Source organism: Colias philodice, chromosome 12 (genome assembly GCF_061535455.1).
Source record: "Colias philodice isolate Cphi_HAF_F1 chromosome 12, ilColPhil1 Martin Lab GWU primary, whole genome shotgun sequence".
NCBI classification, from domain to species: Eukaryota; Metazoa; Arthropoda; class Insecta; order Lepidoptera; family Pieridae; genus Colias; species Colias philodice.
In genome coordinates this window covers 5,861,240-5,876,245 of record NC_143097.1, presented here as the reverse complement: position 1 = coordinate 5,876,245, position 15,006 = coordinate 5,861,240, and the positions used below count along the sequence as shown (strand labels likewise).

The 15,006-nt window shown below is 33.6% G+C and overlaps 3 protein-coding genes and 1 long non-coding RNA gene across 4 annotated transcripts in view; 2 read left to right on the top strand and 2 right to left on the bottom strand.

Moving 5' to 3' along the window:
• Positions 1 to 15,006, bottom strand: part of LOC149484046 (uncharacterized) — a 130,502-nt gene that overhangs the window by 92,201 nt on the left and 23,295 nt on the right. The gene's annotated exons all lie outside the window — the stretch shown is intronic.
• LOC149484052 (uncharacterized) lies at positions 1,948 to 8,004 on the top strand. Its single transcript, XM_089701629.1, has 2 exons — positions 1,948 to 2,092; positions 7,727 to 8,004. The coding sequence occupies exons 1-2, from the start codon at positions 2,081 to 2,083 to the stop codon at positions 7,916 to 7,918; spliced, it is 204 nt and encodes a 67-aa protein (XP_089557755.1). The 5' UTR covers positions 1,948 to 2,080; the 3' UTR covers positions 7,919 to 8,004.
• Positions 9,303 to 10,431, top strand: LOC149484051 (uncharacterized). Its single transcript, XM_089702053.1, has 2 exons — positions 9,303 to 9,384; positions 9,984 to 10,431. The coding sequence occupies exons 1-2, from the start codon at positions 9,370 to 9,372 to the stop codon at positions 10,305 to 10,307; spliced, it is 339 nt and encodes a 112-aa protein (XP_089558179.1). The 5' UTR covers positions 9,303 to 9,369; the 3' UTR covers positions 10,308 to 10,431.
• LOC149484050 (uncharacterized) lies at positions 11,688 to 13,313 on the bottom strand. The gene is made up of 2 exons (XM_089702052.1): positions 13,254 to 13,313; positions 11,688 to 12,028 (listed from the first exon to the last, which is right to left on the bottom strand). The coding sequence occupies exons 1-2, from the start codon at positions 13,266 to 13,268 to the stop codon at positions 11,858 to 11,860; spliced, it is 186 nt and encodes a 61-aa protein (XP_089558178.1). The 5' UTR covers positions 13,269 to 13,313; the 3' UTR covers positions 11,688 to 11,857.

Sequence of the window (15,006 nt, the reverse complement as noted above, 5' to 3'; positions counted from 1 at the left end):
TTCATAATATATTAAATAATAATGAAGTATGTAACTAACTAGTGGAAGAGTAATAGTACCTAATAGAACCAAGTAGGGTGATTCTATTACTTCTTATCACCTTGATGAGTTACAACTCTATCGATATAAAAATGGATATAATGGCTACATTTCAAAATAGATTTTTTTCCTATTCATTTGTGTCTATTTCTATAGCTTTCAAGTTATCAGATTATTATAAGACAGTTATAATAAATTTACTCTTAAAAATTAAATTAATTGAAGAAATTGCTAATAAATTGTTTTATATTTTTACTAGCTTTCCGCACGCGGCTTCGCCCGCTTTGTTTAAAATGTAATAAATTATATACTAAACGTTCCTCGAGAATCACTCTATCTATTTAAAAAACCGCATCAAAATAAATTGCGTAGTTTTAAAGATTTAAGCACACATAGGGATATAGAGACAGAGAAAGCGACTTTGTCTTATACTATGTAGTGAACACAAATAGAAATATAGGTTTAGTAAATATAAAGTAAAAGTGGTTCCAAGTTCATTCATTTACTTCTTAAAAACCTCTGTCCATATTGTTATGTTCTGACTTATATAAATCAATAAACTTTTAATACGTGATGAATGTTAAGTTCTATTTAAAACCAATAATAACAATAGGGTGCTGAGCCATAGGTGACATCATACAACATATTGTTTAAGGAATCCGCTTGGACGAAGATGTGTCGCTGACGTCACGTTCCCTGCCCACAAGCAATGACCTGAAAACTCATTTAAGCATATATTTAACACGACATTTACACGTATATTGACAGGTAAAGGTCACGAGACAACGGCAGAGCCTTTTGAAGTGAACTTGCGATATGACCGAGTTATGTGTGAAATTGTTCAATATTGTTCCATTTCCTGAACGTCTATAAATAACCGAAACTCACTGAAACATGGTAACTAAAAATATCTTCTCAATATTGAATGATTTTAGAATGCAGATATTTTAATTAGGACTTTAATAATCGTGTATGCATTTTTTTAATGTTTCATAATATTTTTTTATAAAGCAACAGAAGAAATCTTGAATATTCCATAAAAAAACTGAAAACTTTAAGAAGAATAACTGTAATATTCTTCAACAACTTGTTAACAAAGAGTTTTTATTTAATAGTTTCTATTCAAATCCTTTAATATCTATAAAGATTGGATTAGTTTCAAATTTTATTTGAAATTAATTTTGCTTTCTATATTATTATATTCTTCTCGTTTATAACTTACCCTCAGTTCAACTTTTCCTTATAAAAACGTCGTTACTTGGTTGAATAACCAAATCCAATATACTTACGGTATATTTGTTTACACCGTATAAATATTCGTTGAACCTTGAATGTCAAGTTCAAGGATCTTTCGTGTCCTAATATCCATCACTTTAAGGATGTACATTTATTTGAATGCGGCTCCGTACGCCTCGAATGTTCTACGCTTCGTCAGATTCGTTTGTTACGATTAGAAGAATCGTAAACAAACAGGGTGTTCAATGTTCATTAGGTTGAGAGAGCTTATGCAATGACATCACAATTTCTTCAGCTGATATTATTAAGGGTTTCTCTAAAGATACTTTGTTTCATTAATTTTGTATTTTTTGTATAAATGCAAATCAAAAGAAATGAACCAAGCCTCTGAAAATAATCAAGTTGTTTGCTTGAAAGAAAAAAATCATAGTTTTTTTATACATATTCGAATATAACTTTTTAAGATACGAAACTATTTAATTAAATTGCGCTGACCGTAACAGTGTAGGTCTACAATTTTTTTTAATTATCATGAAATAAATATCAAGTAAAAATTTAATTGTCTGTAATTACTTCTACTAATTTTCACATAATATAGGTCATTTAAAAACGTAATAAACACCCTGTATAAGAAAACAATGATGTGCAATCTAAGTTTATTCAAGTCGCGTATGAGTCCTGATCGGTTGTCCTTGCAGAGTGCCGAAGTGGAGCCAAGAATCGGGTGTCACCACTGTCCTTTATATACTAGCAGGAGACTCCACAACAATCAGTGTTCTGTGAACAGTTGTAACAAACCATCAAAATGTTCAAATACGTAAGTGCTTTTATATCAATTTTTAGTTCAAAGTTCAAAACTTATACATAGTTCTTTTATACTATTGTGCAATACTGATAGTGTACTAGTGCTTATGTAAATAACATGTAACGTATCTCATTTGTTCATGCATTTCAGTTTTAATTTATATTGTTGTTTTTATATTTTTATATTGTTGTTTTATTTTTTATCCATAATACATAATATTGAAATGAAATGAAATAAATTTATTTGTCCATTATATGATTTACAATTAATGTACGACAGTGGGTCCCAAACTAAGTGAAATACTTGTGTCTTGGGACCCTGAGTTGCGCTTCTTGGTTATATACATATGTTATGGACAGTAGAAAGTTAACAAGTAGGTAAATAATCTAATGTAATGGAAGTTAATACAATTAATAAAAAAATAAAATAAAAGAAAAACAAAGTACATTATTTTGCGGTTTGGAGCACGCGTGTTCGTGATAGTGTGTGTGTGTTTAAGTGTGTGTGTGTGTGTGTTCACGTGTGTGTGTGTGTGAGTGAGTGCGTGTTTGTGTGTGTGTGTCATTGTTTGTGGGTGAAGGCATATTGTTATAGTGTGTGTCAGCTCAGTGGTCCTTTAAGTAATTGTTCGGTTTCTTCAAAAGACAGCGTATGTAACCATTTCTTTATGACCTTCTTGCATGTGTAGTTCGATAGTAGTGTTATGTTACAATGTTTGTTGACACTATTGTATATCCGAGGAAACAAAAATTTTGGACATCGTTTAGCTAAAAGGGAGGATGCACGAGGACATGGCAGTGAGAATGTACGCCTTGAGGTGAGTTTTTTAAAGTCTTTTCTTATTTTTAAGGTTCTGTGAGTAGTTAACACAGCCTTGAGAACGAAGAGCTGCCTGACTCTTAGGACTGCGAACTCGCTATACAGGTCAGCTGTTGGGAAGCGGAAGGGTTTTCTCAGCATCACCTTTATGACGGCTCTTTGCGCTCTCTCCACAGTGATGAAGTTAGTTATTCCTGCACCCCCCCAAACAGATATGCCATATTGCAGAATAGATTGACAGAGCGCGTGAAATACGGAGGTGAGAATTGGAAGAGGAGCACAATCTCGCAGTTTTTTCATTACATAAATGAGTTTTCTAGTTCGCGAAGACAATGTTTCGATGTGATATTTGAATGATAAGTTTTCGTCCAGTATGATTCCGAGATATCTTATAGTTTTTACACGTTCCACTATAGTACAGTTTTGGTCGCAGTTGTTTAATTCAGGATTGTTGCACGTATGAAATTTAACTTGGAGATTTTGATTTGGTTTCGATGCCTGTGTTTTGGAAAAAGCAATTAATTTAGTTTTTTTTATATTTAAAGTTAGGAGATTTCTATCAAGAGCTTTAGCTAAAGTTTGGAGTCCAGATTCTGCGAGTTTGTACACCTCATCCCATCCATTAGAATGGAATATAATGGCTGTGTCGTCTGCGTAGGATATAATTTGAGCACTATTTAGGGGTAAGTTTACTATTTCGTTTATGTACAGGGTAAATAAGGTGGGACCGAGTATGCTGCCCTGCGGTACGCCAAATTTAATTGGTAAGACCTCACTCGCTATCCCGTCTATTTTAACATATTGTTTGCGGTTAGTCAAATAGCTAGAGAACCAGTCAAGCGCAAGGCCCCTTATTCCGACTGATTCTAACTTTTTTATGAGCAGACTCGGCGATATGGTATCGAACGCTTTGGCTAGGTCGATGAATACCGCCAAAGCTTGTTCGCCATTTTGTATATGCGAGGCCACTGAGTTAGTTAGCAGCATGGCAGCGTCTTCCGTCGATTTACCCTTTCTGAATCCGAATTGCCTGTCACTAATAAGATTTTGTTTATCTAGGTAGTTAAGTAGTCTTCTGTTAACTATCTTCTCAAGAAGTTTCGATAAGATGTTTAATAGCGCGATGGGTCTGAAGTTTTCAGGGATGTCGACTGGCCCCCCTTTATGAATGGGGGTTACGGCTGCAATTTTCCAGCAATCAGGGAATGAGCCTGAACTTAAACTCAGGTTAAATATGTGGGAAAGAGGTTTAGCAATAAAAGGCCTTATTTTTTTCAATAAACGTGCCGTAATGCCGTCAGGTCCAGGCGAGCTATCGGATTTAATCTGTGAGAGATACTTGTCGACTTCGGATTCATCAGTAGGGAGGAAGAAAAAAGAGTTTATCGACGGGGTGGCCAGTGAGTGATTGTTTGTGAGTGTTTGTTCTGTTGCAGAGAGCCTGTTTAAGATTGTATTAGAGAGATTTTTGCCAACTGTCGTGAAATAGTGATTGAGTGAATTTAGTGTGTTGTTGTGTGTGTCATTAGCTAGTTTTATCGGGTCATTTTTGTGTGCGGAAGGATGTATGATAGATTTGAGTGTATTCCAGAGTTTTTTTGGGTTATGCTTGGTGTCCTCTATTTGCTTGCTATAGTACTCGGACTTTAGTGTGAATAGAAGCTTGTTACAAACATTTCTGTATTTCTTGTAAGTGAGACGCATATTTTCATCATAGGGATGTTTTTTGGTGAAACTGTGCAGTTTATCTCTACGTTTTATGCATTTGATAAGATTCGGAGTTATCCAGGGTTTAATGTTTTGTTTATTACGACTTATGTGAACTTTTTTTGAGTGTTTATCAATGATGTTTAGTATTAGAGTTGTGAATATAGTGACTGCTGTATTAAGATAGCTGCATGAAAGTACGTTTGACCACGTTAAATTACTGACGTCATTAGTAACCGCTGTCTCGTCGATAAAAAATTTCCATCGGATACGAGGAGAGGGGCTCTCTTTATGATTGATTGTAGTTGCAGCAATAGCGATGTCGTGGTCTGTTATAGAGCATTTGTATACAGCACCAGATTGCCCAAAGGGTGATTTAATAAATATGTGATCCAAGCACGCATTCTCTCTAGTCGGAGCGTTTATGACCGGAACAAGCCCATGCGATGCCATGACATTCAGGTAGTCGTTTAGTTTGTTATGAGCCGGATTACATATGTCGATATTAATATCCCCTGCAACCATTACTGTTTGGTATCTGCTTAATGTACGCAAGTTTTCGTCTAGAGAGAATAAGAACCTGTCTATGTTTGAGTAAGAAGGAGAACGATATAGCCCTAGTATAACGGTATTTGTGTTAATTTGAATGAGGAGACTATCGGAGTCAGTTATGTTCGATTGTAAAATGGTCTTGGTGTAGATGTCTCGCAGATAGATAATTATCCCGCCATTTTTGTTGTTCTGTGTAATTGTCCTAGCTACAGTATATCCAGGTAAAACATCTAGTATTGTACCATCAGAAAGCCAACATTCGGTTAAAACGATAATGTCAAAATTAAGGTTGAGGTTTACTAAAGTAACTGCAAAATCATCAAAGTTGCGTTGATAACTTCTTACATTGAGCGTTAGTAATTTGAAGTTAAGTCGTGTGTTGGAAAGCTTTTTTCTGCAATCTTCTGTGTTTTCAAGAGTAAAGCATTCCACCTGTAAGTATTTATCTAAATCTTCAATAATATTAACTACAGCCATAGATGTGAATTAAAACGAATGAAAGTATAACGATGTGGAGTTGCTTTATATGAAGTGCTGTGGAATGCCAACGTGCGAGAAAAGATGGAATGCAGAAAAGTATATGAATAATTCTTGCACACGAAAAATTAGTTTTTGGGATGTCTTTGTAACGATGCAGATGTTGATAAAGATTTTTTGAGAATTCAGTACTGGTATAAAATAAATTGTTATGGTTGGTGTGTAGTGTGTAAAATAGGATGTGTGTCTGCGTGATCTTAAAGGTAGTGCATATTATGTAACAATATTGATTAAGAGTGTTTGTGAGTTGAGTATAATATGTATAAAGTAAATAGTTGTAGTGTGTGTATAGTGTGTAATATAGAATGTGTGTCTGCGTGAATTTGAAGGTATTACTTAGATAACAGTATTGATAAAGAGTGTTTGTGAGTTGGGTATTTGTGTAAAATAGAGAGTTGTGGTTAGTGTGTTGTGTGTGATATATGATGCGTGTCTGCATGCTTTTAAAGGTATAACGTAACAATAATACAAGAAGATTCATGCGATAATTAATTAAAACATAAGTTTTATGCAAATTAAAAGTGCTAGCTGTTATTATATAATAATAATTAAGAATTTTGAGGAATTTTACGGTGTTGCCTTGGAACGCTCCATAGTTGCAGTTATTGGTTTTCGGAGGTCGGGGAACCGAGCGCCGATTCCAGGTCTTGCATGGTCCGAATGAGGATTGATGGATTTCCTTCTTGTTTTCGCAGAAGAATAGAGCCGTTCTTTGTCCAGCAGTATTTATACCCACGTTCTTTTGAGCGAAGCTTTGCGATACGAAATAACTGGCGATTTGAACTAGTAAGCCGTTCATTAACGTACAGTGTCTTTGGCGCACCAGGGACTTCAATATCGGATGACGATAGTGCATGTCTACTTTTTGCTGCTTTGAGGAATTCGTCGCGTTTTAGCCGGCGCAGAAATCGGATGACGAGATGCCTCGGCGGTGTATCACTGGTATCCTTAGGCGAGCGCCGCCGGGGCCCCACCCTTGTAGAATAATCGATGTCGTTGTCCTCCAAAGAAACTCCTATTTTGCGGGCAAATACTTTAACTATGTGAAGCGGGCTTTCGTTGGGGAATTCATTGACGCCGGAGATCTCGATTTCGTTTCTTAACGATGTTTGGTTTTGTGACTCCAGTTGTTCACGGAGACTCGATATAGTTTTGTTTAAATTAATTATTTCATTGCTATGGCATTCTAGAATTTTAATTCGAGTCTCGTAGTCGTCGAGGCGAGTGCTACAATTGGAAAGATGATCAGTAACGGCTTTCATATGTTCCTTTAATTCACTCATGTCCGAGCGAAGGAGTTTAATATCGTTTGCGAGCGATAACAAAACAGATGATTCATTCGACGGGCTCTGCGACGAAGCAATCGGTCGGCGGCCGCTGGGACGGATGGTCACGTTGTCGCGCTCGTCACTTAAATTATTATTGCGCACCGGCGTGTTTGTATTGTCTCGCTTCGGTTCCTTGCATAAGCACGAAGGACATGCCCAATGCTGTTTAATTTCTTCAGATATTTTCGATACATTAACACATATGGGATGGTATGAAAGTTCGCATTTGCAGCATTTAATAAAGGTTGTTTTTAGTGACTTGTTACAAGCGGCGCAGTTGTTATTCATGTTAAATGACAATATGCGTCGGTGAATAAGATTAAAAGATAAGTAATAGTGACGACTTGCCAGGTAGTTGTGATGTTGCGGTTAGAGTTGGATGGGTGAGTCACTGATTTTTTGCAAGAACTGTACACGTCCACCTTCGGTGAGATCAAAAACGCAACTCAAATTAAATTATTTTTTTTAGACTGAACAGTGTAGGGATACACATGATAATATGTAATATCTAGTTCTTTTTGTTTAATAATAATATACACATACTTTAATTTTGGTGATTGTTATGTCACAAAAACAAAATGTCAGTTATGGGCAAACATATATGTGTTTTAATTATATTATCTCGTCATCGATTTATAAAACTCGTTTCTATCGAAGGATTTTTTCAATCAACTAACTCTACAACAAACATTTCATGTTACAGTTGGTCTTCCTCGCTCTCCTGGCATTCGCCGCCGCCAAGCCGCTAGTGTACACCGCGCCCGTAGCTGCTGCCTACACCGCGCCGGTAGCCGCTGCCTACACCGCGCCCCTCGCCTACCCAGCGTACAGTGCCTACTCCCCCGTCGCTTACTCCGCTTACACATACGCCTCCCCCTACACGTACTACGTTTGAAGAACCCGGACATGATACACGGCTTGATGGATTTATTTAATGCGTAATGAGCATATTGCATATAGGCTAATAAATTATGCCAGATACATTTTTTTTTATTTACCACATAACAGGTTACCACCTAACTGAATCATTATCGATGACCTTTATGTTCTCACTACGTAATTCACCACGCTGGCCAAGTTACTTAATCACAAACGAAAATAATTATGTTTAGTTTGTATGTGATGGCTTATATTAACATTAGATTTTATAACAAAGCTGTTGCCCGCAGCTTCGCCTGCGTGGAAAAGATAAATTTACATGATACAAATTTTCATCCCCTATTTTAGCCCTTTAGGGGATGAATTTTCTAAAATCCTTTCTTAGGGGACGCCTACGTTATGACATCTACCTGCATGCCAAATTTCAGCCCGATACGTCCAGTGGTTTGGGCTGTGCGTTGATAGATCACTATATCAGTCACCTTTGAGTTTTATATATATATGTATATATAGATTATATTAGAAGAATTCAAAAAAAATCAATTGACACTGCCAAAATATATAGTGACGTTCATTTTTAAATTAAACCTTGATTAAACCATTAATGCTAATGCAATCCGTCACTTAAAAACTCCGATTTAATAAAATCGAAATAATCTGAAAGAGGTCGAATACAAAACAGACAGCTTCAACCTACTATTCGAAGCACGAACTAAGATTACTTAACAGTTGGAGGTACAATTCCAAGATCTCCCGATTTTTACCAGACAACCCAATTTCGAAGTCTATTGACCCCAAATCTGGACGAGTAAATTGTGTAATTTGCGAAAAAAACATCATTATACATTATACAAAATATACTTTATTGGTACCTATACATTTTGTATAACATATAGAAATAGAAATAGAGTTTTATTTGCCACCATGTAAAAAAAAATATATAAATCTTAGTAATATCATATATCATCATTTTGTTTCTGTATATACCGTAGCAACAATAACATGGCAAGTTCAGTCTATTAATAAAAATATGTCAAAGCGCACATTTCACGAAATATAAACAATATGAACCTTCAGTCATAACCTTTCCAATGTCGAGTGAAAACATTAAAAATTAAAATATGAAATGGTTGATGAATTACCGAACCAATTCTTTGGTCTGTCAGTCTGTCGGTCATTGTAATTTAACTCTAATTCTTAAGCATTTACGTCACTTCAAGGCAGTTAAAGAAAAGATGATTTCGGATACTTTAGTTCAACCATATTTGCTATATTATATTATATATTCTTTTGTTTACGGGAAAACCATTCACGAAGGCCTTGGTAATAGAATTCACAAATCCACATACACATGTCTATTCATCACTTTGTTCCCATTAACTCTGTCAAAAATATATAAGCTAGAATGTATTAGTGTCCATCAGTTGACCGTCGGAACAGACGGTGAAGACAAGTTTCAATTTCACAATGATTTCTACACTGGTAAGGTTTTTCCCAATTAACTAATAACTTTTAAAATTCAGAACAGCTGTTTACCATGAATACTTAGGGCATCTTTGTCACTAATCAGATCAATGAACTCAATTTTAATTGTTAATTAGAATAACTTTATTCATTTCGTTCGTACAAGACGAACGAAATGAATAATAAATATAATATGTAGTATGTAAAGAATATGAAATATTCTTTAGGTACATACTAAGTTTACATTACATATCTTTTAGTTATTTTATATTAATTTAATGAATACATTTAAATCAGGAAAAGCAAAATTGCTTGTTCATGTAAAATAACTTATCAGAATCGATGATGTGAATTTTAATAGATTTTAGCGTGCCACTAGTAGTTAATACTATTAATTGTTTCCACCAATGAAACAAAAAACAAATATTCATTAGCTCTATTTCAATTACTTTCGATTTATTTGACGGTAATCAAATGAAGAAAGCAATCCTCGCTTAAAACCTAGTAATTTGTAGCTCTAAATATTTACATTTTTACTAATACTTAATGTCGAAACACATCTAAAAACAGTAACCCAGCACAGTAACTTATTTATAACAAAAATAAATATTTTCTAGGTAATCGTAACAGGATTAATAGCAGCAGTATTTGCGGACCCAGCCGTTATTATAAGCAATGGCTATCTATCGTCACCGTTGACATCTGCAGCCCTTGTAGCTCCAGGAGCCGCTCCCGTGGTAGGTGTGGGACCAGTGTCACCACTAGCCCCACTGCCATCTGTTGCATCTTTAGCTGTACCATACGCTACAGTGTCAGATTACAGATATGCTTACGGTTCCTCACTGAGCTACCAAGATTATGCCCCAGCTGTCAGCTCTGCATTAACTCTACCGTACTCTTTGCCGTATGCCTATGCCGCCGATTGGTACTATAGAAACTAATAATATAACCATAAGAAGGACCCCATTCCGACGTTCTGTTTAAATTATTGAAATAATATTTTCACGATAAATTTTGTAATTGGATTGATGTTATGTTTAAACCAAATAAATATTTATTTTAATATCTTTACCATTTCAATTTTCACCTGCAAGCAACTATGATTTTTGTTTCTTTTTTTACGGAAACGACAGACAGATACGTCTACTTTTCTATCACAAATCAATTAAAGGTAGTATCGGAGAAACCAGAAGATCGTACTATGTGCTATTCAATATACATAGTTCATTGGCCACTGAATGTTGAGGAAAACGCGAAGATACAGTATACATATATGAATAAAATGTAGGAAAAAAATTGTTTGATGAAATGCCGGAATAAAATAAGAGAAAAGGAAGTGTGCTTGGAATAGTAATTTATTATATTCAATTTATGTATAGCACTTCTATTTAAGTCATTGCCAGGTTCAATACTAGTTGTAAAACCGGTAATTCAATATGGCCATTAAATTATTTATCAATTGCATTACTGCATAATTTGCGCACACAACGTCAAGCTGTGGATATATTCATTGTATGTACAACATTTTAAATATGTTTTAGTTTGTTTTGGTATTCAAAATATGTGGTTATATTTTTGATGATGATTCCTTCTTATACCAACAGATACATATTTAGCATTTTATACGTTTTGTAGGTTTTACAAATGCTTTTTTTTAATTCAAAGTCACAGACGAACCACTTATATTATAATGTATATAAATAAAATTCTTATTTATTATTAAAATATTATATTAATCCACTAAATAAATAAGAAAATGTATTTGTATATGCTTTTTAATTGACCTAAAATGCAATTATAACACCAGACCTTACTTTTCCCAAGAGGAATGGCAAGGAAAGAAAAATATTTTATGTTCTTTATTGTATTATTATATTAACCTTTGAAATAAGGGAAAGATCTCGAAGTGTAAATGGATTATATTTAAATATAGACCTTTTTATTCACATAATATGTACCTATATGTAGTATAAAATTATAGTAATGTTATAAATAACTCTACATAGTTACAATGGCAACTATGTACATAGACAGATATTTTATAATTAATTCAAAAATTTGAAATTTAGATTAGATCTTGCAATTTTCATAGCTTGAATGCTTTATGTATTATGAGTGTAACTATTGTTTTAATGCACTTATTACTTATGTAAAATATTCAGTTCACTTCTTCTTTAGTGTTTACTTTTGTGTTTTAGTTATACTATTAGTGTTTACTTTGATACCTACCTATTCTTTTTTTAAGGATTTTCTCGTATCTTTAAATTAAAACCAAGCAATATGTTATATCAAATATGGGAGTCTTAAATAAAAGCACAAAATAATTACTCTATAAATTTATTATGTAATACTTTTGGCACAACGAAGTCAATTATCGCGCTTGGGTCGATTTTGTGGAAACAAAACATTTAACAAAAATACAACTTGTATTAGTGTGCTAAAATGGGTAGTGAAGCGGCTGTCGTGGGGATATAAGACGCTTGATGCGGAATTATTTGATGAAGTAGTTGTATGCGTAGGGTACAGGAGCGGCATAGGCTGTAGGGACGAAGCCAGGTGTGTAGTACGCAGCAGGGACCACGGCAGGAGCGGTGTAAGCCACGACCTGGGGGTCGGGCTTGGGGTTGGCGAACGCCACCGCCACGAGAGCGAAGAAAGCGAGCTGCAAAGTGAACGAATATATTAAGCCTCTGTTGCGTTGTTTGAAGATTGAAATACCTAATAAATATAAGTACATCTATAGATACCACTTATTATTTTTTAATCGTTTGCTATAACGAACCAGTAAATTTTATTATGTAACATGAAGAATAACTTAATCTATCAACACTCTTTGATGGTAAAGATGTTGCAAGATGTGTTTTATTCAATTCAAATAAAATGTAATTTATTTTATATAATACTTGTAATTTTAAAATGATGTTTCAATTTCTGATCATGTTATTTGGGCAGTCGGGTTTGAGTTTACCTAATAAAATACATTTTTAGAAAGATTTTATAAAGTTGTTAATACACTTTAATATATTTTATAAACAAACTTGACTTTTTCTTGTATCACGTTGGTTGTGTAAATACAAATAAAGTGTATATCCAAGAATATATTCGAGAGAAATTGATGTTTATTTATACGTGACGAAGTCTGAAGGGCAATCGGACAGTCGAATAAAAGGCATCAAGTACTCGAGATTTAATCCTTATTTGCCTACATCTAAAATTATCTATTAAGAATGACTTTACAAGGACTTTCAAAGTTCAATATAATCCATATGTGAATCTCCGGTGTAATATTATGCAAATATTGGATGCTCAAATCAATTATCTGAAGAATTTTTATTGAATTGAAGTTGTACAGAAAATAAAAAGATTTAAGTTTTCCAATCACAAATATTCTCAACAATGCGTAAATTAAAATTTATCATCGTATTTTATATGACTATTTTGACCGTCAAACCCTGAATTTTTTATTTGAATATAGAAAATGGTCATCAGTCATTGCTATCTTAAATCGGACGTTAGTTATTTCAATAACTAACCTAATATTTAATAGGGCCGGAATATTTAGAGGGTTAGCAAGTAAAGTCGCCAAATACAATTCAGAAAATCCAAATCATCGCAATTGCATGTTAATAGTGTAGTGTGTTAACGTCTTTAGTCTAACTGCTAACATATTATGGTGTTTTAAATGTTATTTAATGTTTTACGCGCCATCCTAACAAGGTATGGCATAAACAACATGTAAAAATTATAATAATTTATGGAATAAGTAGTTATGTAAAAAATATCCTTTCTTGTAACAAGACCGTATCACCATGGGCGTGATAAAAGAAACGTATAATAAGACAAATGCACCCTTTGTAAGTATGAAATATATATAAAATAATACTTACGATTCTGAAGAACATTTTGTATTATCGTTCAGATGAGATTTCTCAAGTGATGGTTATGAATCGATTGCTTTACTTTATATAGATCATGCTTGACCACGCCTCACTCACTTGTGATAACCGTCCTTGATCTTCAGAGCCATTATCTATTCGATGTACTAACAAATAACTATGTAAATAATTGTATCCGCATTAGGCGGTTTTAATTTGCAAGAATCAATCGCGAAGGGTTCTGTAGAGGGAAATTGAAATTAATCTTGCAAATATAAACGATATGTACACATCGGCGCATATTTAACTTTTACCTTACTCCAATTGATCACAAAGATTCCTGAAATTAATAAATAATACAAGAGTGGAAACGAATAATAAAAGCAAACGTTAATTTATCCATATACGCTACGCACTCTTGCGTTCGCAGCGACATCTTTTTTGTGAAATATCTTATCACCTTCAATGTTTTCAGACTGTTACTAAGTTACACAGAACAAAGTTCTTCTACTATCCCTAATATTTAGAAAACTCATGTTCGGCGACGAACACCTTCCACAAAATGATTCACGTGCGTGCTACACACACGTACACACGAGACCTTAAAAATTTAACTTGCTATTTTTTCTATCCGGACAATACAAATATCTAGTCATATCACATATTGTAACCAAAGCCGTTTATGATATAAATATTATACAAAAACCCGGATCTCATATGTACCTATACCATATAACATATAATACAACATATAATTTACATACAATATACCTACACGCTCGAACTTTTCTTTCATTTTCACTTAGTATGATTTGTTTTAATTTTTTTTCTAAAATTTTAATCCAACTTAACCCATGGGTGACCTAATGAATTCTCTACATATTTGAAATATTTAAAAATTGCACGTAATGTTACAAAATTTAAAATAATAAAGTATTTTATAGAGTCAATTCGGGTATATTCCATTATAGCAGTTGTTCATTGAAAACACATCATCCCTGGCTATTGATATAGTAATCTAATTTAAATTAAAGTGTCATATTAATATTTTTATTCATACCTCTTTAATTTTTAGCTAAAATAATAATTTTTAATTGTTTAATAAAATAAATGTGTAATTTGCTTTTTTTGCTTGAGATGCTGCAATTTTTGGGGACGAACAAGACGAACTTATGGACATAATCATATTACAAAATGAATCATAAAAATGATAGAAATCTTATTTAACCGCCACATCAATAATACAGTTAAATGGGTAATTTTTGAATAATTCACATTACAACGGATCATTCAAACATAATGTTCTTAACATGGCTAGGTCGACTAGCCAATCTCTATTTAAATATTATTCTAAAGCAATCAATAACGTCCGCACATTGATTATAACACAGGACGAAGAATAAAGTAAAAAGCAAATCATAAATATTTAATACACATAAATATACAATATTTGTTCGCGTGTAAGATTAATTATCGTAATACATATATTCAATTGCTTAGAAGTGATACTAACGTATATGGTCTCTAATTGCTGTATCTCTATTATTTCTTCACTTCACATCGCGTAAAAAATTATCATCGACAAAATCATATAAAGAAAATGTTAGTTTTTATAATGTTCTTTTGTTTCTTCTCAGTAAAAAGGTAAGGTAATTTGAAAGGTAATTTTAAGATAAAAGGCTTTCAATTTTAAAGTTATCATAGTATCCCTACTAATATTATAAATGCGAAAGTAACTCTGTCTGTCTGTCTGTTACTCAATCAC